The sequence below is a fragment of the Rattus norvegicus genome, chromosome 3, assembly GCF_021556685.1.
Source record: "Rattus norvegicus strain SHRSP/BbbUtx chromosome 3, alternate assembly SHRSP_T2T, whole genome shotgun sequence".
Taxonomy (NCBI): Eukaryota; Metazoa; Chordata; class Mammalia; order Rodentia; family Muridae; genus Rattus; species Rattus norvegicus.
This window is the reverse complement of record NC_141536.1, coordinates 14,155,257-14,181,772: the sequence shown is the minus strand read 5'-3', so window position 1 is coordinate 14,181,772 and position 26,516 is coordinate 14,155,257. Positions and strand designations below refer to the sequence as shown.

The window sequence follows — 26,516 nt, the reverse complement described above, 5'->3', positions numbered from 1 at the left end:
CTGGCACTTTGGTTAATGTTTTACCACAGCAACAGGTATCAAGCTAGGACACCATCCAAGAGAAAAATATTAAGAATATTACAAGACTACATATGAAAAAATACAGATGGCTAAGAATCATATGAAACAAAACTCTATTTTGCTAATCACTAGAAAAATAAGGGTTAAAAAACTAAAACAAAACGAAAAACCAAATACATTGAAAGATGACAAATACCAAACCCGGCAAGAATGAGGACACAGGAAGTGTCAACCGTGGATAACATCTGCTAAAGGACATTTACAGTCTGTGGTCTTGTCATCCTGTGACTAAGCTTAAACACCCAAGGAAAGGCACACACGTTCACTAGAAGATAGCAACCACACTGGTCAGGGCAATGCTACTCAGTATAGCTTTAGCTGCAAACCACTCGGCAGTACCCACAATGGACAAACTCCACAGAGCAGCAGAGATGAGCAGACATCACAGTAAACTACATGCTCAATCTACTGAACTATACTGAACTAAAACTATTCAACCTATTGGCTAGAAATTAATAAACAGGCTAAATTAACCCACATACTGTTAGATAACAAAAGAGTAAGTAACTTGGGTTGGAGAGATGGCTCAGCGGATAAGAGCACTGATTGCTCCTCTAGAGGTTGAGTTCAAATCCCAGGAACCACACGGTGGCTCGCAACCATCTGTAATGGAATCTGATGCCCTCTTCTGGTGTCTGAAGACAGTGACAGTGTGCTCACATACATAAAGTAAATAACTTTTTAAAAAAAAGTGATTCTTGGCAAGGATGGAGACCTGAAGCTGGGGCTGGGGAGGAATAGTCCTGAGATCCTGGTAATGGCTCCTTTTTCAAACTGTCTGCTGGTTACCAAAGTATAGCTAGTTGATAACAATTATCGAGATGTACACATACCACATGGACTATTTTCTTTTTAAAAGATTTACTATATATAAAATGTTCTACCAGCATGGCCAGAATGGGGCACCAGATCTCATTATAGATGGTTACGTGCCACCATGTGGTTGCTGGGAATTAAACTCAGGATCTCTGAGCCATCTCTCCAGCCATGGGCTTTTTCTACATAAATTACTTCAATTAAAAAAAAAAAAAACTGAATAGAGGGGGCTGGAGAGATGGCTCAGTGGTTAAGAGCACTGACTGTGGTTAAGAGCAGAGGGCCTGTGAGCAGATCACAACCATCTGTAATGGGATCTGACGCCCTCCTTCTGTTGTGTATGAAGACAGTCACAGTATACTCATATACATACAATAAATAAACCTTAAAAAAAAAAAAAAAAAGCAAAAAACTGAACAGAGGTTGGGCATGGTGGTACATGCCTTTAATCCCAGAACTCAGGAGGTAGAGGATCTCTCTCAAGTTCAAGGCCAGCCTCCTGGTCTAGAGTAAATTCCAGGCCTGTTAGGACTACATAGTGAGACCATGTCTGGAAAAAGAAAAGTAAATAGATAATTGCTTTTATGAGTACATGCTGACTTTAGTGTCTCCTATTCAGATATAATTACTGTTTTCATGTCTGAATTCTAAAGCACAAAGGCCCATGTTAGTAACACACAAGTATATTAAGGAAATTTCAACATACCTGAGAGGACCCTGACTTTGGCACTGGAGGATTTACCCTAGGAGATTTCTGCCCTGTGGAGGGTGCTGAACTCGGGGCAGTCTGGGCGGAGCGGCCAACTAGAGTAAAGGAGCAATGACATCAGTCAGTTACAGCAGACACCAGTTCCTGTTACTTTTGTCACCACAAACATCTTTCCGCAAATCTAAGAAAGGGAGTTATACCCTGTCCCTGGCTTTACTTTTACCACCCGTATTAAAGGAGGATGATCAAATTGGGCCTGGTGATGTCCACAATCCCAGTACTCAGGAGGCTTAAGTTCACGGTCTCTTTATGCTACTGCTCGTAACTCCAGTTCCAGGGGACCAGACAAGTAACTGCACTCACATGCACAAACATACACATAAGAAAAGAAATATAGCAAATGTCCAAACTCAAAACAGTTCTACAGTCAGACTGAATAAAAGCACGCATGAGAATATCAGGCACCTGGTGTAGCTGCCCCAAATCTTTAACCTGACTCCTATCATGTGGAAACAATCCAATCCCAATAGGGATGGTCCCCAAACCACTGAGCTGGTTTTCTCGTCTACACTAATGAGATGAACAGAAAAAGAAAGGGGGGAAAATCCCAGCTGTGAGACCACTGGAGAAATATGACATGGACTCTAAATTTGAAGGTTGTTAATTTCTTGAGTGTAATGGCCTTGGCTTTTAGGAGACGGGAACCCTTGATCTAGAGATCAAGTGTTTCACAATGTCTGCAACTAACTCTTAAAATATTTTCAAATTTTTACATAAAAGGAAGAAAGAGATAAGCAAAGATGTAAACTTTTAGGATGCAGTGAACCTTGATGACAAGCACAGTATTTGTATTTTTGCAACTAAGTTGGACATGTGACAGGAAGGGAAAGGCTGGGCTGATGTCTCGGGAGCCTTAAATCCTGTCTCTAACCATTCCCATTTCATCACATGTTCAGAGTGGCTGATGGGAAAATGTAATCCAGAGCCTCTGGAGCAGTAAGCACAAGGGTCCCAAGGACGGCTCCTATCCTCCATGCTTAAGGGCAGCTCAGTAACTGGCTGTGTGTGAGGGCCAGCGCCTAGGCACAAGACACTTTCTTTGAATTTCCATGAGCCCCAAATAAAGGCTAGCAGAACTGAAACCACTGTGAATCTCCAAGTCAGAGCACCACAATCACAGCACATTAAAACAGTCAAGCACACAAACACACTCCCCATCCCACAAAATAAAAAACTTAGCCAGGTAGTGATGGTGGTGGACCCCACCATTTATCCACTAGAAGGCAAAGGCAGGCAGATCTCTGAGCTCCAGGACAGCCTGGCCTACAGAGTGAGTTCTAGGACAGATAGGGCTACACTGAGAAAGCCTGTCTCAAAAAACAAAAACCAAACAAAAAACCCTTGCCTCAGTACATTAGCAAGGACTCTTAACCTGCTGAACCCATCATCTGAAAGGGTGTTCGTGTGTGCTGAGGACAGAAGCTGTTGGCTTTAGAGATTACCTGACGGAGAGGGAGAGACTGAAGGTTTCAAAGGCATGGAGCTGGGTGATGCTGGGAGAGGCGTGGGATGGCTGAGTGGTCCAGAAGCTGGTGGCTTAGGGGAGGAAGAGAACGGCAACACGGAGGGTGTGCTTGTGGAGCTATGAACGGGTGCAGAGGAGGCCACAGCGGTGAACCTAGAAGCGGAAATGCGGCTGTCACAACACTCTGCTGGAGGGTTCCTTCCCACTGGGCCTGAGCAGTGAGAGCCAAGAAAATCTGACTGGCCGTCTCCTCTACTTTCAGAGCAGCACTCATGCTGCTTACTCATGGGAGGGCACAGTCACATCTACTCACCACCTACAGCACAGCCAAAGCACTTAGTGTAGGAGGATCTACTTTCTACCCTGTCACATGGGTTTGCGTGTGTGTTTTGTTTTAAGGGGGTGGCGCAACAAAGCATGAGCCCTTGTTCTGAGAATTATCGTTTCAGGGCAGGGAGTCGCTGTCTCTGGGATATCATGGTCTAGAAAGACTGTCAAGTCACCTCCACCAAAGCAAGGTCTGCAGACAAGCTCCGGTGAAAAATGGACAGCCCAACAAAATGGAATACCAAAAGTGGCTAGTGTGAAGTAGCCACGTGTGGATGTAATCTGAGCAATGACAGTGTGCCTATAGGACGACATCCTGGCAATGAGGCCCCAAAACATGGTTTTGACACTTGCTCCAACTGGAAAAGGCTGCACGATACAGGGGAACATTCCCTCTAGATGCTCAGTGTGGTGGGGAGAACAGAAAAAAAGATCAAGAGGTAAATAAATAAGGGATGAGCAGGGTGACTGGAACTAATGTGGAGGAAACCAGATACCACGCTAAAAGGTTTGAATTGTAAAGAAACGTAACAAGAAACCTTTGGGGACCATCAAGCAGGAGCGTCACCTCAAGTATCCCTAACTATTCAAGTCACCTTGGTGGCTGCACAGAACCAGCTGAGTGTCAAGAGTAGCTGAGGAGGAAAAAGCTACAAAAGACCCATTTCCTTCCCTGGATGAATGCTCTGGGCTGTTGCCCTTTGTAAAATAAGGAAGACTGCTATCTTTATAGTCTAAGAAAGGGACATAACTACTTTGTGCACTGTACTTGAGTGACGCTAGCTCAGTGACCACCATGCACTATGAGGCCCAGTCTACCGAGGAGTCAGTCTTTCAAGGTGACTTACTTCTCGTTCAGGTTGACTTTCACCGAAGAAGTTGAGGGTGGGAATGAAGGCTTCATCCCTGTGTTTGGGGCACTGGACATAGGTGTGCTTTCCAAGGGGGGCTTAAAACCTGATGATCCGAAAGTGAAGGGAGCAGCAGATGTGGGCACAGGAGCCACTGCAGGGGTCGGGGCCAAGGTGCCTTTGGAAGGAGGCGCAAAAGAGAAGGTGGGGGTGCCAGAGGCTGGTGCTGCTCTGGAACTGTCAGAGCCAGTGGGGTATGGCGGGGGCTCCCCGGGGATGGAGGAGGACTTGAAGGGTGAAGGGCCAAAGGAGAACACAGAAGGGCCTCCTCCAGCAGACGGCAAAGGGAAGGTGGCGGTGGGAGCAGCAGACACCGGTGGAAGAGGCGAAGAGGCTGTTGCTGGAGCGTCAAGGTTCTGTGGAGCTTGAGGGGAAGGTGGTGTACTAGGAAAACTTCCTGTAACAAGAACCAAGGAGAAACAAAAGGACACGCTTAAACTGTATCCCTGGGGCTCCACAGGATAGAAAGTAAAGGAGGGAGGGCTGAGGGCAGTGAGGCTGGAAATAGTGCCTGTTGAGGAAACAGAGTGGGACAGAGTAGGCAGGGTTTCATAAGATAACATACGTGAAACTCTCAAGACAGACATATGAGGAAAGAGAGAAAGGCACCAGGCTAACGGGATTTTGTGGATAGAAAGCACAATGAGTCTATATATTGCAAACTCTGAGCAGTGAGGCCTCGACCTCATTCTGCATTACTTCATTAATCAGGAAATAGCCCTAGTTCAGGGGCCCACCTCAAAACACTACTTGAAAGCAATTCCAAATGAATTAAATATAGGGTCCTATAAATAAAAGGCCTTACAGTCAGCTCTCTGGGGTAAGAGGAGAGTCGACTCTGAGAGTCCAACCACTTCACTGAGTTAGAAGTGACAAAAAAGATGATGTCAGACAAACCCCTCCTAAAAATACTTAGATGTTGATAAAATAACTGAGGCAGAGGGACCAGGCTCTGACTGAAGCAGTCAGTCATTCTCAGAAGTAAAGGCTGACAAGTCTAAGCCAAAAGCCTACTTCACAGGGAAACCAATCTCTTTAATCAAAGACAGGAAACTTAGTCAAGCATGACAGCATATGCCTTATATCCCAACACTCCTAGCAGAGGCCAGCAAGTCTCTTGAATTAAGGCCAATTAAGGTGACTTACTTCTCGTTCAGGTTGACTTTCACCTTAACAGGTCAAGCCAAAGTTACACTGAGACTCTGCCTCAAGAGAGAGAGAGAGAGAGAGAGAGAGAGAGAGAGAGAGAGAGAGAGAGAGAGAGAGAAAGAGAAAGAAAGAAACAAATGCCAGGCAGTGGTGGCAGATGTCTTTAATCCCAGCACTTGGGAGGCAGAAGCAGGCAGATCTCGGAGTTGGAGACCAGCCTGGTCTACAAAGTGAGTTCCGGAACAGCAAGAGCTACACAGAGAGACTCTGTCTTGAAAGAATGAAAAAGAAAGAGAGAAAGAGAGAGAGAGAGAGAGAGAGAGAGAGAGAGATAAGAAAAGAAAAGTCAATTATTCTAAACCATGAAAATTAGCTATGAACTTTGAAAAAAATGTTTACAGCTTAAATTCAAAATCAACATGTCAGGCTCGGCAATAGTACACAACTTGGCTCCTACCACTCAGAAGGCAGACAGACTGATGTCCATGAGTTCCAGGCCAGCGAGCAGTACAAAGTAAGATCCCATTACAAACAAACAAAAAAAAGTCAACACTCCAACGATATCCACACTTTGACTGTGAGTATAAAGGTGTTCATGCAGAAACATTGGAAAACAGCTCCCCCAGACAGGTAGGGTTAGAATGTGTTCTACTTTTCCAACCTTCTATGAGGTAAATCAACTCAACTCCATAAACACATACTTTAAGCTTCTGCTCTACATCAGCTGGCCCTGGCTATCGGGCTAAGATGGCAGCGGGTCTTCGTAAGACATGGAGATCTTGTCTTTGAGAGCATGGAGAGGACAGAAAGGGAGACCACCACCTTCTGACATCCTGACACTTCCAGAAGAATCTCTAATGCTACTCTCTAGGTTCCTCAGTACCTCTTCTACACCATGGCTACAGAACCAGCAAGAGACAGTTCCAAGAAGCATGCAGACATAAACCACCACCATGCCCACTAGAATTAGACCAGAACAAAAATCAGGTCACAACCCAGAGAAGCTGTAGCTACTCCTCCCAGGGTGATTGGAACTGAGTATCTGGAGACGCTCACCCTGGGACTACTGGCCAATCATCACCACAGCCCTGGAGCTGCTATGTGGGAACAGACAGACCCACCAATGTCTTCTTCTAAAGCTGACTCAGCTTAGTCATTCTGGACAGACTCCAGAACAGACTTCACTACTCCTTCCTCACTAACCAGGGAGCAGCTGTCACCTCTGCACTAGATGAGAAGGAAGGAGAGCGATCTCTAGAAAAGCTAACACCTGCCACACATGGCTGTGCTCAGGTACTCAATGGTGGGGTCACAGTCCGTCACGCAGAACAGTGCTCAGAAACCACCCACAGCTTGTTGGCCTTATGGGCGGCCCTGCTCACTACAGGCTGGGTGTAGGTGCTCATGAAAAGCATGAGGGGAAAACATAACAATATGACGTGTACACTACCTCCACCCCAATAACCGAGATTCGGTATAGCACTGGCCATGGATGCCAGCACATGAGTCACTCTGCCTTACAGAACAGCAATGAAAATATCACCAAGTATAACGAACTATATTCCACCCTAATGGTGGAACCAATTACACTGTGGGCATTTAGCCACAGAAGAAGAAAAGTATCAGTTACATTTCACAGAAGTGAAGAAGAGAAAAAGCAAAATTCTAATATATGGGCCGGAGTGGGGGTGGGAGAGCCCTTCTAACAAGTTTGATATTTTCTTCTCACAAATGACACAATAATACTGGGGAAAAAAAAAACAGACAATACAGACTAGCATCTCTGTATGTGCACAGAGATTCCATCCCAAAATACTGTTATTTCTTGATGGTCTACGAAACCTGTTCTTGGATTTTCTAATTTTTCTGCAATACAGATATTACCTGGGCAATATTCTACAAGAGGAGGGGAAAAGAAATCAAAAGACAATGAATTAGAAATGAGACACTAAAGTCTCTGTATTCCTCTTAGCCAGAAAGTGCCACTAGAGTTTGACAGCCCTTTCCGGTGTTTCTGTCTGTGGGCTCTGTTTATAGGGACAATACACAGTGATCCTTTATGACGTATCTTTCTACTTCCTTGCTGTCAATAAACACTTTTCAGTTACATTTTAAACTGTCCACGCAAAATCACCTGCTTGACTAACCCCCGTGATTAAACAGCTTTTTTTTTTTCTTTTTTCTTTTTTTTCGGAGCTGGGGACCGAACCTAGCAAGCGCTCTACCACTGAGCTAAATCCCCAACCCCGATTAACAGTTCTTTAAAACAGGTCAGACAACAGAGCTTGGCTCGGCATGGCTGACCTTCCCTTTCTCTGTCAAGTGAAGTTCAGGGCTGGAGAATAAGCCCGGGGACGAAGGCAGGTGAAGATGTGCACACATGGTCCAGGGCAAGGCAGGGTCAGCCAAGACCTCCCTGCAGTAAACTGACTGTGTGTAGGGCCTCCACGCACCGTTAGTCATCTTCACCTCTGGAGATGCTCATGGGCTGCCAAGAAAGCAAAGGCGCATACCTGAGGACTTAGGCTGGCGCTCTCCCTCTGCTGAGATCAGCTCTAAGGTCTTGATTAGGGACCTAACCCCGGGATTTTGATTGATCATATAAAATGGACAAAGTACACCATCTGTTGAAAGTAACAGGAGAACCGGAGCAGGAGGAAGAGTCTTTTCTTCATCTGTGAAAAAGAGAACAGAGTTGATAAAAGAGCCACATCAGTTTCCAGGCCCGGGTCTGGAGGGCAGGCTGCCCTGCATGACTGACGTACTTCTCTCAACAGCAGCTCACTCAGATGTGACCACGCAGCGGCTGCATCAAGAGCTCCTGTCACTATTAGGTCACCACATCCTGCTGGGCCCCTGGGACAGCGAGTTAACTACTTTATACTCATTCCCAGTCGAATCATAAGTATGTGAGAGAAAAAGACTATAAGCTCATCAAATGTGCCTCAAAGCGAGGAAGGGACAAGCTCACTGGTGCCTGAGCAGGACAGCTCTGCAGAGTGAAGCTCAAGCAGGTAGATGGTCTTCAGCTGCCTCATGCCATCTGCCACTGTGGTTACACTGCTGACCTCCACAGGGGAAAGGCATACTCAGAACAAACCCAGGCCCCGTGTACCAGCCCCTCATCTTTCCCTTAACCGTGCTGGGTGCACTCCAGCTGACAGTGGCACTCCCGGTGTCATCAGTGAATGGCCGTCTTTATCTCTGGGTGGCTCTGCACTGTCACAACGCACCTCCCACCACCCTGCGGGTAGAAATGTGCTAATGGCTTCTAAGTGTCAACCATCGCAGCGGAGCCATTTCTACAGCACACACTAGGTGGTACTCACTGATGGCAACTTCTACTTCATTGGTGTAATCTATGGCAACACCCACGGGCAAGGAGTCATCGCTCTTGTCTGTCACAGGCAGTTCAGCTCGACTAGAGTCTTCCAGTACCCAAGATTCCCAATTAGTCTGGGGGGAGACATGACAGAAATGTGAGGCTTAGCATCTTGCACTGCTTCTTCTCAGCACCATTCAATCAATCACCAAAGAACACATGTGTGCTTCAGCCTCCTGTGCTGATGGGAGGCTCTGACACCTGCAACAACATCTGAAAGCCAGAAGTGCCCCAGCCTGTGCGTGGTTGAGTGAGTCGACTTCACCTGAACCTCATGTACCCACCCCCTGCCTTGTAGGTGCCTCCCATAACCTGGCACGTCCTGAGGACAATGACCAGGAGGTCTGACGGCCACACACTGCAGATGCCTGTGTCACTACTTGTAGAGACAGAAGGCAGCCTTAGGTCCTTTCTTCCTCATGTCTCACGCTTGCCAGTCCTGCTGCTTACACTCTGTAAGAAGCTTCTACATATATCAAGTTACCCCCTTCCTGCTCCTTTTTTGTGCTGGGCTCCATTCCATCCAACAAATGATTCTTAACACTCATTCTTCCTAGCCTTCTGTCTTGACCAACTGGGAAGCATGAGTCAGAAGGGAACAGAAGACAAGTAATGAAGCTAGAAAACAGGCTGTTCAGGCCCGGAGGAGCGCACACTAATATACACGGCTGTGCAGGTACGGACTATGCAGTCACAGGTGTGAACTAAGCTGACAATAAATCTTAAACAAAGCTACAAATGAATCCATAGGATTTGATAACCATTGCAGGCCAGCATGCAGACAGACAGAAAGACAGAGACAACAGCCAGAAAGGCTTTATGTCTATGGGACAAGTGTAACGAGAAAAGAAACCAAGGTTGGGAGTGTAGCTCAAGGTTGGTAGTGTGCTTGCCATACGTGCACAAAGCTCTGGGCTCAGTCCCAACTCCATGTAAAAACGTCCACATGGTAGGAGGAGGGAAGGGAGAAGGTGACTGCTGTCATTTAGTCTTTGCACTAAACGCTCACTGAAAGGCATGTGCCCTCATTGGTCTCAACCAGTTACCTCTCTCAGAAAAGCAACATTCAACATCATCAAAGAAGAAAGGAGAAATTTACCTGATCACTTTGTCGAGCAAGGATGCTAACTTCTGTTGACGCTGCAGATGCTGCCAGCACTAAATCCCTTAAGAACAAAACCAAAAGGCCATTACATTCAAGCTCACCAATGGCTCAAATCTGACTGGGTCTGCAGTGTTGATACCGGGCTGGAGAGAGAATAGAAGGTGCTAGAGGGGGTTGGGGATTTAGCTCAGTGGTAGAGCGCTTGCCTAGGAAGCGCAAGGCCCTGGGTTCGGTCCCCAGCTTCGAAAAAAAAGAACAAAAAAAAAAAAAAAAAAAAAAAAAAAAAAAAAAAAAAAAAAAAAAAGAAGGTGCTAGAGGTGGTGCTGAGCTTTTTAGTTTGAAAAAGACTTAGAAAATCTGCCCACTCCTATCCATGCAAAGACAAGGGAGATACACAGAACCAGGTTGGGGCTTGCAACAAGAACCATGGCCCACAACAGGGAAATCCAGCTCAAAAAGAAGAGGCTTCCACAGACTTTCAAAGGTGAGCTGCTCTCGGAGAAACTGTAAATGAGTTCTGAAATATCAGGCTTTTTAAGTCAGGTGTTGCAGCTGATGCCTGTAATCCCAGCCCTCAGAAGGCTGAGGCAGGATTGCTGTGAATTTAAGGGTATTCTGAGCTATAAATGACTTTTTCTAAACAAGCAAGCAAGCAAACAAAATCAGTATTTTCAAGAAGTCACTGTGGTTGAGAAAATTGGACTTTGTGGTACTGGGTATGGTTGCAGCCCCATCCCTGGAGGCAGAAGAAGCAGGTGGACTTCTATGAGTTCAAGGCCAGCCTCAACTACACGGTGAGCACAGACTAATATTGAGACCCATGTATTAGACTTTGCAAGACTAGTACATATTGATTATAAACAAGTGAGGGCTGGGAAGTCGCCACCCTAGCCATAGGACATTACTACCCATTAACTCGGCACGCTGAGGGCTTCCCAGCCTGTACTTCCCTCTCTTGCTGAACAATTCCCTACTCGAGTCAGAGACTGAGGTGTGTGGCCTGACAACGGCAGCAAGAATGCTCTGCTCACCACTCCTCGATGTAGCTGAGGTAGTAATGATGTTGTCTCTCTGTGCAGCTGCTGTAGCAGGGCTCCATGAAGTTCACAAATATTTCTGGGTGCTTTTCTTCTTTTTTCTATAAACGGGAGGGGGAAATCATATGTGCAACTTCCTTGGACTACACAGCTCACAATCACTCAAGCTTAACCAGAAACTGGATGCAGAAGTCTGTGCACAAACATAGGGATGAGCTCTGAATGTGCACCGGGAACAGAAAGCCAGCCCCAGCCAACTGAATAGCAACTATATTCTGCCATGTCCTGCTACGGGACACACAGGGGTGACTCACTCAACCTTCTGTCATTGTTTCTCACCTTTACAACACATCCACAAGCTTCCTCAGAGCCCATCTGAGAGCTGTGAAGAATCCTTCCTTCCCTGACCATTCCTGGCACCGCACAGGAAGCAGCAGCAGGAAGCAGCCAGTACTTGTGTGGATATTACTCCCGGGGGAAAAAAGACTGACTGAGATTATGAGAGAAGATATCTCAACAATGTAATTTTAAAGTGAACCTCAGCAGACACCCGGTGGGTTACAACAGCCTGATACGTTGGCTCATCCTTATAATCCTAGCACCTGGGAGGCTGAAGCAGGATTTTTGGAAATTTAAGGCCATCCTGCACTACATAAAAAAAACAAAAAAACAAAACAAAACCCGCTGTGACTCTTCCTTACACACTTGGCTTGGAGTAGATGTGGATGGCGGCACACTGAGCCTGTGCTGAGAGCCCCAGTAGTGGTGAAGCGGGACACTGGGCCAGCCTTCCGGAGAGGCTTGCTCTCCGTGGAGCTCGTCAAAGAGGGAAGAGCACGCCAACTGGGCAAGTGGGATGGGCATAGAGCCCAGCAGCCGGGAGGCAGAGGCAAACAAATTATCAGTTCACGGCCAAACTGAACCATCCCAGGGCAAGACCCTGCCTCAGAAGACCAAGAACTAAACACATAATTCAGTGACAGTGTCCTTGCTTGTGTGTCTGTGGCAGATTAAATCTTCAGCATCAAAAACAAAACAAAAAGAGACCTAGAGATTTCATTTCTTCATATATATACTAAAAATTACACATAATCCCACCCAACAGACACAAAGGATCTCTCTTCCAAAAGGAGGAAGCTGAGAGATGAACAGCACAGGCAGAGAGAGCCACATCTCTCTTGTACAGAACGAGCAGTCGACAGACGTTGGAGGTTTCTAGAGAAGCCAGAACTAGAGAAGGCTCCTTGTTTTTGTTCTGTTTTGTCACAATTCCCCTTATTTTATTGGGATTACAGTCACGTTGAGGGGCACCCCCCGAGCAGCAGGTTCAGAGCACTGCAGCGCAGTCAGCTGCCTCCACACCTACGCCACGACCCCGAAGGGAGCACACAGCCAAGGCTTCTGCTACGCCACAGCTGTTTCAGCTCTGGTTTTCTTGTTTGCTTCGTTAGTTGGTTTTGGGTGGGTTTTTTTTCCTCTCCATTTTCTTTTTTTGTTATATAAGTACCTCCACAAATTTTAAAAGCAGTTTAAACAAAACGCCATAGCTCTTGTTTTTCTGAACGTACTCAACGGCTCCACAGTAAGCCTCTCCTCTGAAGAGCAGCAGTGAGACCCAGATCCTGACGCACCTTCTAGCAGGGGTGACCAGGACCTTTCCCCAGGAGGAGGAGCTTCCAGATGCCCCGAAGAACCCACAGGTGCTTGCTGAAGCAAGAGAACAGGGGACAGGGCAGAGTCACGGAACAGCTGTGGCGAGGCACTCCTACTAGATCTGGATGGTTCCATGTTCAATCTGCATTTCGGGTTGAGAATGTGCTCCAATGGCCATTTGCACTACAGCTCTGGGGCTGTTCACAGGCGCCATACGTGCCAGCTGGATGTACTAAACCTGACTGTCACTGCCCTGCAGCGGCAGCCTGTCTATTCCTGTAGCAGCAGGGTCTGAAGAGGCCATGGCTATGAGCTGAGCACCCTGTAGTTCCTGGATCATCTCATGTCTCTCAGGCCAGGCAGATCAAGCTTGTCTTCTCCCAGAGTCCAAAGCTGAGAGCGATTAGCCTGTGCCACTGAGATGCCACTGACAGGAATGGGATTCTAGCACAGGCCCCAGGACTATCCACTCTGACTAATGCGATGAATCTGCAGTTTGCCCTCACTGCCGTGTGTGGTCTGCACCTGCTCCCTTCAGGCACCTAGGCACTGTGGAAGTGGCCCTGGGGGCTACTTGCACCTGTCCCTCCTCTCTAATCTGGTGGATCTGCACTTACTGTGCATTGGCCAACATGTAGTGTGGGCGTGCGGCTATGACTGTGGTAGCTCACTGTGGGTGGAGGGGTGCCCATGATGGTCTCTGAGGCACTATGCGGATGAGGATGGTGTCCTCCAAGAGAAGCTCTTAACCACTAGCCTCTGGCCTCAATAACTCCACCACCAGGCTGTAAGGTACTTGTAGTCAATGTTCTGATTGATCTGATACAAGTTGGATTCCATGACTCCAAATTTACAGAAGTGGCCACACTGGATGCCATAGATAGTGAAGGGCTCCAGCTGCTTCTTCCCAGGCTTGCCCTGGCCTGACAAGTTAGCCACGGCCTGTACCTCATGGTGGAACAGGTGTCCAGCAGTGTCAGCGCCATCTTCTCGGCTGTGAGAGTTCGTGCTGTTGTGCAGCATGTCAGAGGGGATGATGGTGGTAGGCCTACATCTCAGGATCATTCTCACTGTCCAGCCAGGTGCCACTGGCATGGTCTTCAGAGTTCAGGGTGCCGAGTGTGCTATTGCTTCCAATGTTAGCTTCTGAGGCCTCAGTTAGACGCAGAGTGACTCTGCGACCCGCTCTCCCCATCTTCATCGTGGCTGTCATCCTGACCTGGCACCTTCACTATAATTATTCTTCTGACATCCAGGAAGAGCACACAGCACTCTGTTGCAGGTCTGTTGCAGGCACCAAGTGGAGACCTGGATGGGACTGTGCTGTCTGTTGGTGAGCAGGTCTAGCTTCTCTTCCAGAGATTTCCAAGTAGCCTCAAGCCTCGAGAGCTTGCAGCTTGGCCTCAATTCTATCCAACCACAAACATCTCATCTGGTTGACAGAGTACAGGGAAGATTTTATAGAGGGATCCTGGCAATTGAACCCTCGTTGCTTCAAAGCAGGCTCACCTTCATCTGTCACATCATTCTCCAAAACAACTGAATGGTCAGGACTCAGGTCTTACACCGCAATCTGAAGCACGTGTGCCAGGTCCTGCTCTGACATCATACAGAGCACAAGAAAGGGGCACACTGACAAGCAAGAGGGCAGAGGTCACGGAGTAAGGGGTTTCAATAACTGGGTGGGCTGCAGAATTCTCATGTTTGTTGGAGAGATGCCATAATGGCGTCTGTCCTTTTTTTTTCTTTAAAGATTTATTTATTTATTAAGTACACTGTAGCTGTCTTCAGACACACCAGAAAAGGGCATCAGATGTCATTACAGATGGTTGTAATGAGCCACCATGTGGTTGCTGGGATTTGAACTCAGGACCTCTGGAAGAGCATTCAGTGCTCTTAACCGCTGAGCCATCTCTCCAGCCCTGGCGTCTGTCCTCTTGACAGAAGCAGCAGCTCTCCCTCCTTCTGTTTTGATATTTCCTGTCTCAGCACTTAAGAGGCAGAGGCAGAAAGAATTAAGAGTTTGAGGACCAATTGGACTATATGTACAGTAAGCCTGTCTCCAAGACAAGAAAATGGAAGCAGAGAGTTGGAAATTTATATACTAAAATAACAAGTTGTTTCTGAATGGCAGAACTAAACATTCTTGCTTGCTTGCTTGCTGGGAGACGGTGAAACATGCCAGCACTTGGGAGGAAGAGGCAGGTAGATCTCTATGAATTTGAGGACAGCGTGTTCTACAGAGTAAGTTCCAGGACAGCCAGGGCTACACAGATAAACCCTGTCTTGAAATCCTCCCCCTCCACCCTCTACCGGAAAAAAAAAAAGGCCTTAGTAGCTGTCTCCTTCTATAATAAGCATCTCTAAATAATTGTATGCATTTGAAGCTGGCCCAGCAACTCAACTTATAATTCTGGCTCTCAGGAGCTGAGACATAAAGACAGTGTGCATTTGAGGCTAACCAGACTACAGCATGCCTAGGGTAGGACCCTGTCTCAGGCAAAACAAAGCAGCCTGACTCCAATCCTCTGCTTCCAATGCCCCTGAGCTTGGCAACACTTTGGAGCTCACGTCATCGCTCTTCACTTGTGCACTCCACTTAGCTCTCTGCCTTCAGGAAAGCCTTCACTGACCCTGTCTGCCACGGCTGCCCTAGTCATCGCCTGCCCTGTCTACTCTCTTCTCTTCACCCCCATAGCCCCATCACTCTCTGACTTGTCAGCACGTGGGATCCTTAAAAGCCAGGACTTCAACCTGGTCACCTCTGTATGCTCAGCTGTACGACAGTGCTCCACATACTACCTGCATTGCTTAACTATTTGATAAGTAAATGAACATTAAAAGGTAGGGGCTGGAGACGGCTCAGCAGTTTAGAGCACTGACTGCCTTTACCAAGGACTTGGGTTAAGTTCCTAGCACATGGTGGCTCACAATCACACAACAGTTTCAGGGGATCTCATGCCAACTTCTGACCTCTGTGGGCACCAGGCACACAGGAAATACACATACATACATACATTCAGGCAAACACTCATTCACATAAAATAAATAATTTTTGCTTTTTTTTTTTTCCCGGAGCTGAGGACCGAACCCAGGGCCTTGAGCTTGCTAGGCAAGTGCTCTACCAATGAGCTAAATCCCCAACCCAAAATAAATAATTTTTAAAAATCAAAATATTTCCAGGGTTGGGGATTTAGCTCAGCGGTCGAGCACTTGCCTAGCAAGCGCAAGGTCGTGGGTTCGGTCCCCAGCTCCGAAAAAAAGAATAAAGAAAATTTCCTGGCTCTTCTAAATTACAGCATAAGTAAAAGTATCCACTTTTTTTTTTTACTTCATAATCAAATCGTGCCTGTGGGGGTTTGAATGAGAGGGATCCCCACAGGTTCATATGCTTGAACGCTTGGTCCCCCATTTAATGGAACTGTTTGGGAAGGATTAAGAAGTACGGCTTTGCTGGAGGTGTATCACTGGGTAGTGGGGTTTTAAGATTTCAAAATCCCACACTGGGTGAGTGTCTCTTTTGCTGTCTGTTGCTCCACTCAGGATGTAAAGTTCTCAGCTACTGCTCCAGTGCCAGGCCTGTCTGCTACGATGCTCATGGACTGATCCTGTAAAACTGTAATCAAGCCCCCAAATAAATACTTTATAAATGCACACCAGAATTTTGGTCCCAGGACTATGGTGTGACATTGAAACCTTACACCTGAGTCTACCATAACAGGTATTAAGGAAAGGAATTTGGTTTTGTTTTTTTTTTTTCCTTTTCTTTTTTTTCAGAGTTGGGGACCGAACCCAGGGCCTACCAAGCGCTTTACCACTGAGCTAAATCCCCAACCCCAGGAATTTAGTTTTAAGTTAGCATTCCTACAAGACTGCTGTGAGTCTCAGGAAACAGAGCTGCTCTTTCACAAGCTTACCGGAAGCAGAGCCATCACCACATCTGGACAGGTCTCCAGTGCGCCATCCGCACCAGCATAGACTATCGTGAAGACGTATGTACCAATCCACAGCACATCCAGAACTGAAAGACACACACCCCTAATTCCTAAGTAACCAATCTCAACAAGAAAGATGCAGCAAAGAGTAGCATGGGATAGCCACCATGTGCTAAAAGAGTTAACTGGGGAAAAGAAAAAGACAAAAGAAACAAATGAAGTACTGTGGCTTTTCCAAAGGTCTATCCTCTGAATAACAGTAATTCACAGACACAGGGTTTCAGTTGGCCCGATTTCTTAAAGCAGTGGGTTTTCTGAAGGATTAGTGTTAGGGAAACGATAAGGAATTCTTGTAAAACTGGAAGATCCATTTCAAGCTAAATAACTCACGACATTAAGTGTGGCTCCCACACTCTCCTGAGTAGGGACAGAGGATCTCACATGGCTAGAATGGCTGCAGTAGAGGCCAGAGAATGAGCAAAGCAGTTGTTACCTCTGACAGGGTGGTCTGCCTCATAAAACGGAGGACATGGAATGACCTTTTTTTCCTGCAATGTCTGAAAGAGATTTATAATGCTTCAGTCAGTGACTCAGTCAAATGCAATCAAATCCCCTAGAAGCTGGTGTTCTATCCTCCCGCCTCCCCCACTAGCCCCCCAACAGAGAGGGTAACACCATCATTTCTGAGCAGCATACCCAGGGAAATGCTCACACCAACAGCGTCAGACGCAGCTGATGAGATGGCTCGATGCAGTCGCACTCACAGTGCCCCAGCTACTGGTGCCGATGCATGTGGCCATCAGCAAGAGCATATGGGCCTTTCTACATAGTAGGTTACTATGGAGCCACTAGAGAGAGTCGCTCCCTGCACAGAGCTGGAAAGATGACCTCAGTCTACTAAGTTATTAAAAGTAAAAAGGCAGGGCCAGACGTGGTGACCCATATCTTTAATTCTAGCCCAACCCTGGAGACAGAGGCAGGCAGAGCTCTGTAAGTTGGAGGTCAGCTTAGTCTACATAGCAAGTTCCAGGACAGACAGGATTAGAGACCTTGTCTTAAAACAAACAAATGAGCAAGCAAGCAAGCAAATAAGGAAAAAGCAAAACAATATAAGTTAATAAACTGCATTATTGTTTTAGAGGCTAATACCTCCCAAAAGAGTATGCACTCAACTTCACATAACAATGTTTGACAACAACAAGCAAACGTGGTTGCCCATACTCACAGCTGCTAAAGAGGCTCAGTAGTTAAGAGTTCTTGCTGCTCTTACAAAGGACCTGAGTTCAATTCCCCAAACCCACATGGTGGCTCCCAACCATTCCTAACTAAGTTCCAGAAGATCTGATGCTGTCTTCCAACTTCCGAAGGTACATACATAAATGATCACAAAACACTGAGGACCATAAAATGAGAGAGAGAGAGAGAGAGAGAGAGAGAGAGAGAGAGAGAGAGAGTGTGTGTGTGTGTGTGTGTGTGTGTGTGTGTGTGTGTGTGTGTGTGTGTTCCCTTTGGGCATGGTGGTGCACACCTTTAATCCCAAAGACCCAGAGGCAGGCAGACCTCTGAGTTCAAGCCTACCTGGTCTACACAATGAGACCTGTCTCGAAAAAACAAAACAAAATAAAACGGGCTCATAAGGGGAGGAGAGAGTACAACAGCAGGCGTATGTTTTGTTTGTTGCCGACAACTGGAAAAACTAAACCTTTAAGAGAGCTGAAAGATGGGGTTGGGGATTTAGCTCAGTGGTAGAGCGCTTGCCTAGCAAGCACAAGGCCCTGGGTTTGATCCCCAGCTCCAAAAAAAAAAGAGAGCTGAAAGATAAAAACTGCCCATCGACTTCATTAACTCCTTTCTTTCCCTATGCAGGTTGCTAAACAGACTTCTTCCCACACATGGAAGATTTCCAACAAAGCCATGTATCAAAGCACAGCTATGAGTAGAAATACCTCCTTCTTTTTATTATTTTAACATGTCTTGATGTTAAGAACCCCCCCCCCCTTGGCAAGGCTGAGCAGTTGTAAGACCTTTAATCCCAGCACTCGGAAGGCAGAGGTAGGTGGAGCTCTGAGTTCAAGGCCAACCTGGTCGACAGAGCGAGCTCCAGGACAGTCAGGGCTACACAGAGAAACCCTGTCTTGTAAAAACAAAATGCAAACAATCCACAGCAGGCTGGAGTGGCCTAGAGCTTAGGAGGCAGAGGAAGGAGGACTAAGTTTGAAGATGAACTGGACCACATACTTGAGATCGCATCTGAAAAAGACACAAAGGAGAAGGAAGGAGAGGGAGGGAGTGGACATTTTTCTACTGAGACACCGGTTTCTGAATGGCGGGAGATTGTGAAGTGAAGGAATAGTACCTAGCGTAGGCCACATTTCACTTTAAAGGAAAACAGAAACAATGCGCGTCCAATGGGTGAACTGGATGAGATCCATGAAAGGGAGGAGATGGAGCCACTCACAACTGTGGCATCACTGGAAGGACATAATGAGGGATAGATCAGAGAGTCAATCTTCTCCATTTACAGAGTCAGTATAATGAAGATAAATTACTTTTTATTTATTTTGTAGTGCTAAGGATTGGACACAAGGCCTCACACATGCCAGGCAAGCACTCTAACACAAATATTCCTAAACTGCTCATTAATACCACAAAAGAAAGGAAGCCACCGAGATGTCCCCAACCACCCTCAACAGTGGTTAAATGGGAAGTTCCCGTGCAGAGCAGTCACTCACAGGAAGATACTGGACCACAGTTCCATTCTGCTTTCCCACGGCCAGCTGCTTTCCTTTGGGGCTCCAGCATACTGGGGAGGAAATGCTGCCAATTAAAACACCCAAGAAAAGAAACCAAGCCCTAAGGTCTAGACGGCTATACGATCACCACCAGGAAAGGCCATGAGAGATCCCCAGGCACAGTGGAGAAAGTACAACCACTTTAACAATACAAGCAAATCAGGACTTCCCAGCAGGCCGCTAACTGAGAGCTAAGAATGCTTCTCCAGCAGACTTTTGTAAGACAAGGAGAGTGGGTGTCTTTAAAAGATCAAGGAATCACTGTGTTGTTTCTATTCATTACTTCTAGTGCTTTATGGAGGTACAAATGACTTTCAGATGGCCGCTCTTTTAGACTCAGAAACAATTATTCTCAGTCTTAAATGAGCTGTGCCAAAATACTTCTTTATCTCGATAGCCCAGACACATCAAATGAACTCACGCATGCTGTGGGGCTTCAAGACCACTGACTATAGAAATAAAGAATATTCTCAATTTCTACCCACTCTCCACCCCCAGCAGTCCACACAAAATTCAAAGCCTTCCACTTTACATGCAGAAGTTAATTTTTAATAGCCTGTACTTTATGGCTGGAGAGCTTCTTATTACTCACCACACGTGACTCCCGATGAAGGAGGAAGTGTGGCGCACACTTTCACCACATCCGTAACTTGCAAGACAGAAATGCTGCCATCAGCCAGACAAACTGCTGCCATGGAAGGGACAGTGGGGTTCCACTTCATATCATTCACCATCCCGCTGGCACCGTTTGAAAGCTTGTGATAGGTAAATGGGCGTTTCAGTGGTTTAGCCTGTTAAAATAAGAGCCCAGATGCTAAATAAATTAATAAATTAATAAACACAAAGGCATTTAGGATTCAGAGGGAATGATGGAGTACGCATTCTTTCTTAAATCCAGCTCTTTATTTCTTCATAACCAACTCTGTATAGCGATCTATTTGTTACAAACAATCAATGAAACTTAGAAATGGCCACCAAGTACTCCAGCACAGAGGGACTGCTGGCAGGGATATGCAAATGCAAGAGTCAATAAATAGCAGGTAGAACACTAAATTCTTGGATCTGCTTCTTTTTTTTTTTTTTTTTTTTGGTTCTTTTTCTTCGGAGCTGGGGACCAAACCCAGGGCCTTGCGCTTCCTAGGTAAGCGCTCTACCACTGAGCTAAATCCCCAGCCCCGGATCTGCTTCTTAATAACCTTAGCTAGGCTTTTTGATTTCTGTCTTGGTCTTTGGTGAGATGTTTTATTTGTTCTGTTTTTTTAATATATATTATTTATTTAATGTATGTGAGTACACTGTAGCTGTCTTCAGACACACCAGAAGAGGGCATCAAGTCCTATTACAGATGGTTGTGAGCCACCATGTGTTGCTGGGAACTGAACTCAGGACCTCTGGAAGAGCAGTCAGTGCTCTTAACCATTGAGCCATCTCTCCAACCCCTGTTTTGTTTTTTGAAGCAGGTTCTGGTTTACATGGCCTGGCCTAGCCTCAAGCTCACTGCTTTCCTGCTTCAACCTAGAGGCCATCAGTGTGTGCCAGCATGCTTGTCCATGTAGATCTCTTTGAAATCTGCCTTTCCATCTGTAAAATGAAGACAACTTTCTCTACTATGGAAAACATGGGAAAAAAACACATCATAAAATACCTAATCCCAAGAAGACCATCGTTCTACACTGCTACTGAACAACCTGCCTGGACCAAAGAATCCAACATCAGGAGATCCTACATCACATGGGCAGACCCTCAACCCTCTCACCATTAGCTCCATGGCTTCTCACAAAGCAAATCTCTAAGAAGCCTCATCACTTGATAGCCTTGTGTGTAAATGAGGCATGTTAACTTTGTACAGGAAAAATTTTAATTTACTAAAATAAATAGTTCTATCTCAAAAACTTATGAGTCTATATTCAAGGAGTATTTTTGTAACCTCTATTTTTTTTTTGTTTTTTTGTTTTTTTCGGAGCTGGGGACCGAACCCAGGGCCTTGCGCTTGCTAGGCAAGCGCTCTACCACTGAGCTAAATCCCCAACCCCGTAACCTCTATTTTAATCCAGAAAGGTTTCACACATTAACCTGAAATACAGCTTTTTGATCCCAAAGGAAACTCCAATTCCAAACTCCAAAAGACTGTCTCCTCTATCCAGAATGAGCTCAACCTGGACTAGAGAAGGACTGCTGGTGGTTAGATAAAAGACAGCCTCCCTTGGGAACTTGTAAACTAGTTCCCATCTCCCAAAAGGAGTCATGTCCCTTCATCTGAAGGGACATAGTCTATTAGCATCTCAACGCTCATGCTGGCCTCCAGGCTCCTTCTGTATCACAAGTACCCATCAGAGTCCATGCTCCTTCCTTACTCTATCCCCTCCAGCTCCCCAGGGTCCCTCCCCAGCTACTCATTCTCACTGCAGCCTGCTACTCTTGCCAGGCTCCCCACCTCGCCTCACTGTGTTGTCTCTGTTCTCCAGTTCCTGCTGGTCTCCTCTTCCACAGATCCTGGCCACATCCACTCTGATGGCCATCATCAGTCTACTGCACTCTCTCTCTGCTCTGGACGCTGCCAAATTCCTCTGAGAGTTTGCTGTCTTATATCTACAATAACGACATTCCCCCTCACCACAGCATGGAGCAGCCATGTCATCGATTTATACACCTTCCAAGTTGCAATGCCCATGAGGGAATTCCTGCTTCCATGTTGAAAATACAGTTTACAGTAGCCTACCTGATTTGAAAATGTGCGAACATCAAAAAAGGCTACAATGGAGCCATATTCACTGGACATCATGCACGCAGAGAGTGTAAGGCTATCACAGCTCAGTGCCAGGTGATGAACTGGGAATTTCATAGGGACATTCAAGCCTTGGATTGTGTCAACTATGAAAGCAAAAAACACAAAGCAGAAAACAGAGTGTAATAGGCACAGTCATAATCCTTTAATCAAGTCAACCTGAAACACATTTTCATCTATGTAAACATATACCTGTTGGGTATAGATAAAAGAACTTGTCTTAAGAACTGCCATTTTAAATTCAGACTCCATTTTACCTATAGGGTGAAACAAAGTACAAGTTTCCAGGCCCTGGGGGAACTGGGAACTTTCTAGAAGCTCACCAACTCCCTCCCGAAACATAATGCTGTTCCTAACAATAGAAAGAGCAGATGAATCTTATTGGTTGAGCCAAAACATTCAATGTCAGTTGACAATAATGAAACACCTGGAAGAGTCCCTAATCCCAGAGTTCTGATTGGTGAAAATTTTAACTGTAACTTGTCCCAGGTGCTATTTTTCTGCTTATAAACCCTGCTGATTCAGTCCCTACTCAGGGCTGTCAGAAGGAGCAAGGCTGCAGAGTCCTTGTCTGGTGGCCCTGATTCTCAGCCTCTCTGCATGTATTAGTATAGCTTCCTCCCAATGCACAATGGACACAGTGTAACAGTGCCTTGGATATCTAGTTATAAGAACTAAGCTTAGCTCCCCGATAAGCAGGTGATACTGCCTTAAATATCCCAAGAGTCTTGCCATTGCCTTTGCTGGAAGGACTTTTGCTACAATGCTGCAAACACACATTCCCATCTGCAGGGTGATGTTACTATCAGGCCTTCTGGACATCTTCCCAGCCCACTTTCTACTGAACAAGAGAAAAGCATGGCACGGCAGTAAGGTCTTCTCTCCTCTCACCTTAGAGGAATGGCTCACAGAAACAACCGCACAGAGAGCAAAGAGAAAACTCAGAAAGGCGTTTGGCACTCTATCTGAAAGCCCCCTGCAAGGGCAAAAGAAATTATAATTTTGACATGAGTAACTATGTCTTGGGAAGGAAATACATTGATTAGTAAGCCATTGCAGCCCTGGCTCTGCTTCACAATGTAAATCAAAGAAGGCGCTTACCAATTTTATTGGGATCATCTCCAGGTTTGTTTTGGATAAGAAGGCTTTTAGTAGGAAAGACATTCAAGCCATTGGTGCCACCAGCAAAGAGCATGCCATACTTATTGGATACGGTGAGCACACTCGAGCGCTCCTTGGGCAACTCCTCAGGAGAGTCAAAGATTCTCACTTTCTTCAGAGCTCTAAACTGAAAGTCCTGAGTTAGAATAGGAAACAAGAACAAGGAATAAATTACAGCATGTCTATTATTATATTCCATAAACACAATTTCAGTATGACAAAAATACACTTATTACTTTGAGGCTTAGGTTAGGGTTTTAAGTGAAAAGAACTTGACAGCTACAAGAGGAAATGTATTTCTACGGAGCTTATTGGATGCTTCCCAAAGGTGTCTAGCACACCTGCACATATTAGTTTTCTTGTAGTCCATGTTTAATGCATATTTCTTGAAAGACAGACTGAAATACTCTTTTTTTTTTTTGGTTCTTTTTTTTTTTTTTCTTTTTTTTCAGAGCTGGGGACCGAACCCAGGGCCTTGTGCTTCCTAGGCAAGCGCTCTACCACTGAGCTAAATCCCCAGCCCCTGAAATACTCTTAATAATGTATTTACTACTATTTTATGAGCATAGGTGTCCTGCCTGCACGTGTCTGTGTGAGGATGTCAGATCCCTGGAATTAGAGATGCAGACAATTGTGTGCTGTCATGTGGGTGCTGGGAATTGAACTCAGGACCTCTGGAAGAGCACCCAGTGCTCTCAACCCCTGAGACATCTCTCCAGCCCCAGTACTCTTAATCGCAGTTGAATACAGTGAGCAAAAGTTTACACAACTTTCCCCACGAGACCACACTATCCTTCATAAAGGAAAAAATCATCTATCCTTTTTGTTATTATCTTCCTAATGGTCATGACTGTACTACTGGGACTTGGGTGGCCTTTATGTGGAGGGCCAGTGTGATGACGCAACACAAAGGGAAAAAACAAAAACAAAAACAAAACAGACAAACCAAAACCCCAAACCTTTTCTTTCTGGTTCTGGCAGTAATTCAAATACTGTATTCAGCCTGTGGTTCTAAGGTCTCTACCCCAACATATCTAAGGAACATGAGCCATGCACATTAGAGGGCTCAGCACAGGTGCTGACTCAACAGAGAGCTACTGTTTCTTAGCTTGATATGGCGCAGTCTCCCATATGTGCATTTTAGTGCCTCACTGGTCACACAAATGTCCAACACCTTCCTGCAATACACTCATTTCCAGCTGCCTATGGTTCTCTGCCTTCCCATTCTGCCAGATTAAAGTCAACTATTTACACAGTATCTAGAAATTAGGGCATGGGGGGATCACGTAGGTTCACTTGCCTTCATGACTTTAGTCTCATGAATTCAAGCTGATTTCTAATGCCAAACTTGACTTTCTGTTCCTACTAACTAGGGGTTTTGAAGGCAGATGGTGTTTCTTGGTTCCACCTTAAGTAGTCTGGATCACGTAGAGAGAGCTAAGAATTGAGCGTCTAAACCAACTCTGGTAATATACACCAATAATCCCAACACTTAGGAGGTGGAGGCAGAGACAACAAGAGTTCAAGAAGTCACCTTGAGCTACAAGAGACCATGCTTAAAACGTAAGAAAGGGATTTAAAGCTTTTGCAACGTGACTTTGGATAATTTACTTTCAGAACTTCAATTTGCTCCTCTTTATAAGCTGGTTGTAAGGGCTGCAGCGACGATGGCTACAGTACCCCTCACTCAATAAACAAGAATCGTTGTTACCCGTAAGGCGACCAGCACGTGAAAGTAGCGTGAAAGAGGCGTGGACAAACCCACCCAAGGGCAGGTGACCCGCACTCGGAGAGAACTCACTCCCGCAACACGCACAGAGCTGCGGACGCTCTATGAGGCGAGCAATCTGAACTCTGCAAACTGTCGGAGCAGCCGGCAGAGGCGGAGCTTCAAGGCAACTCCAAGACTACCGCAGGAGGGGAGGCCCCAGCCAGTCTCTAACCTTCATCTCCCGCTCAGGGATCATGGCATCCATCTCGTCTCCCATCGGGCCGCCTTCAGGATGTCCAAGTAGCTGCTGCTGCCGCTGCCGCTAGCGTCCGCGGCCTTTCAAACACAGCCCAGGCCGCTCAGGCCTCAACTTCCTTCCTTCAGCGCCAGGGGCGCGCGAAAGATGCGCGCTTCCGGCGCGCGTGGTGACGTCACCAAGGCCGGTTTGTAATGTGCTCCGAGGCAGCAGAGTGCTCCTCGGAAGTCGCGCGCTTGCCAATCCACAAGGTCCCATTGGCCAGTTCCGGGCAGGGGGTGTGACCACGAGGCGCTCACCCGCGCCCGCCTTTCCTTCATCATCGCCCATAGGCGCTGGCTCTTTCCTAGGGAGACGCATGCTTTGCCATCCAAATACTCTCGAGACTTCCCGGTAGCATTTATCTGTAGTGCTCTTAGAAGCTTCCGACTTAGAGAAGTTAGGAACTTTGAAACTGTTTCCAGGAAAGAGGGGCCAGAAAGGTTCAGTAAGCCGGTGGACTGCACTGTGTGCCTGTGCAGAACCCTTTTGAAAACGGAGAGGAAAAGGGACAAAAGATCGGTTTTGTTTACTGTTTTCAAGGCAATCGTTTCAGACCATAAACCATACCCACTTAATATCGCAATACAATCTGTGTTTAGCTTTGCAGTGTCTCGTTTAACCTGCAAGGTTTCTAGTCACGTAGGGGTTTAGCAACTTTAACCGAAAGCCCGCTGCGATGATTCACCGGGCTATCATTTCAGCTCTTGGGGTTTAGAGGACAGAGAATCAGTAACTCATGGTCTTCCTAGTCTATAGCAATCTCTAAATACCCTGAGTTACATGGGACCCAGAGACCTGTCTGGAAAAGAATACAAGAGAATTCCACACAAAGCAGTCAAATTATCCAAAATTTTTCAGCCAGGAAGGGTTAAGATTTGTGTATACAGACTGATGTTGAAGAAATTTCTGGAATAGAATTATAAAAGTAGAAGTTTCTAACTTGGAGCTGGTGGGTCAGCTCCAGACGACACATTCTGCTAGGTGCTGTCTCTCATTTGCCCCAAGTCTCTATTCATTACAAAATAATGAGAAAAGTAGACCTGGGTCTTGGGCTTAATCAAATGAAGTCAACAGTTTGGGATTTGGGAGACCCAGGACACACTCATTCAATTGGTACCTGTTGTCAGCTAGCTCTTCTG

General features: G+C 46.2%; 1 protein-coding gene and 1 pseudogene across 2 annotated transcripts in view; both read right to left on the bottom strand.

Annotated features, from left to right (window-relative positions):
- Positions 1 to 25,486, bottom strand: part of Nup214 (nucleoporin 214) — an 82,112-nt gene extending 56,626 nt beyond the window's left edge. Inside the window, exons 1-14 of one of the 2 annotated variants that reach the window (XM_087651315.1) lie at positions 25,312 to 25,486; positions 23,309 to 23,504; positions 22,142 to 22,293; positions 20,015 to 20,213; positions 19,363 to 19,433; positions 17,124 to 17,187; positions 16,613 to 16,716; positions 11,037 to 11,143; positions 10,000 to 10,066; positions 8,848 to 8,974; positions 8,032 to 8,193; positions 4,307 to 4,766; positions 3,109 to 3,284; positions 1,604 to 1,701 (exon numbers count right to left, since the gene is read on the bottom strand). In XM_087651315.1, coding sequence (XP_087507441.1) covers positions 1,604 to 1,701; positions 3,109 to 3,284; positions 4,307 to 4,766; positions 8,032 to 8,193; positions 8,848 to 8,974; positions 10,000 to 10,066; positions 11,037 to 11,143; positions 16,613 to 16,716; positions 17,124 to 17,187; positions 19,363 to 19,433; positions 20,015 to 20,213; positions 22,142 to 22,293; positions 23,309 to 23,504; positions 25,312 to 25,356 — 2,028 coding nt within the window. In that variant the 5' untranslated portion in view covers positions 25,357 to 25,486. 2 annotated transcript variants of the gene reach the window in all.
- Positions 12,715 to 13,885, bottom strand: LOC147995416 (protein BANP pseudogene; annotated as a pseudogene).
- Positions 25,487 to 26,516: the final 1,030 nt, after the last annotated feature.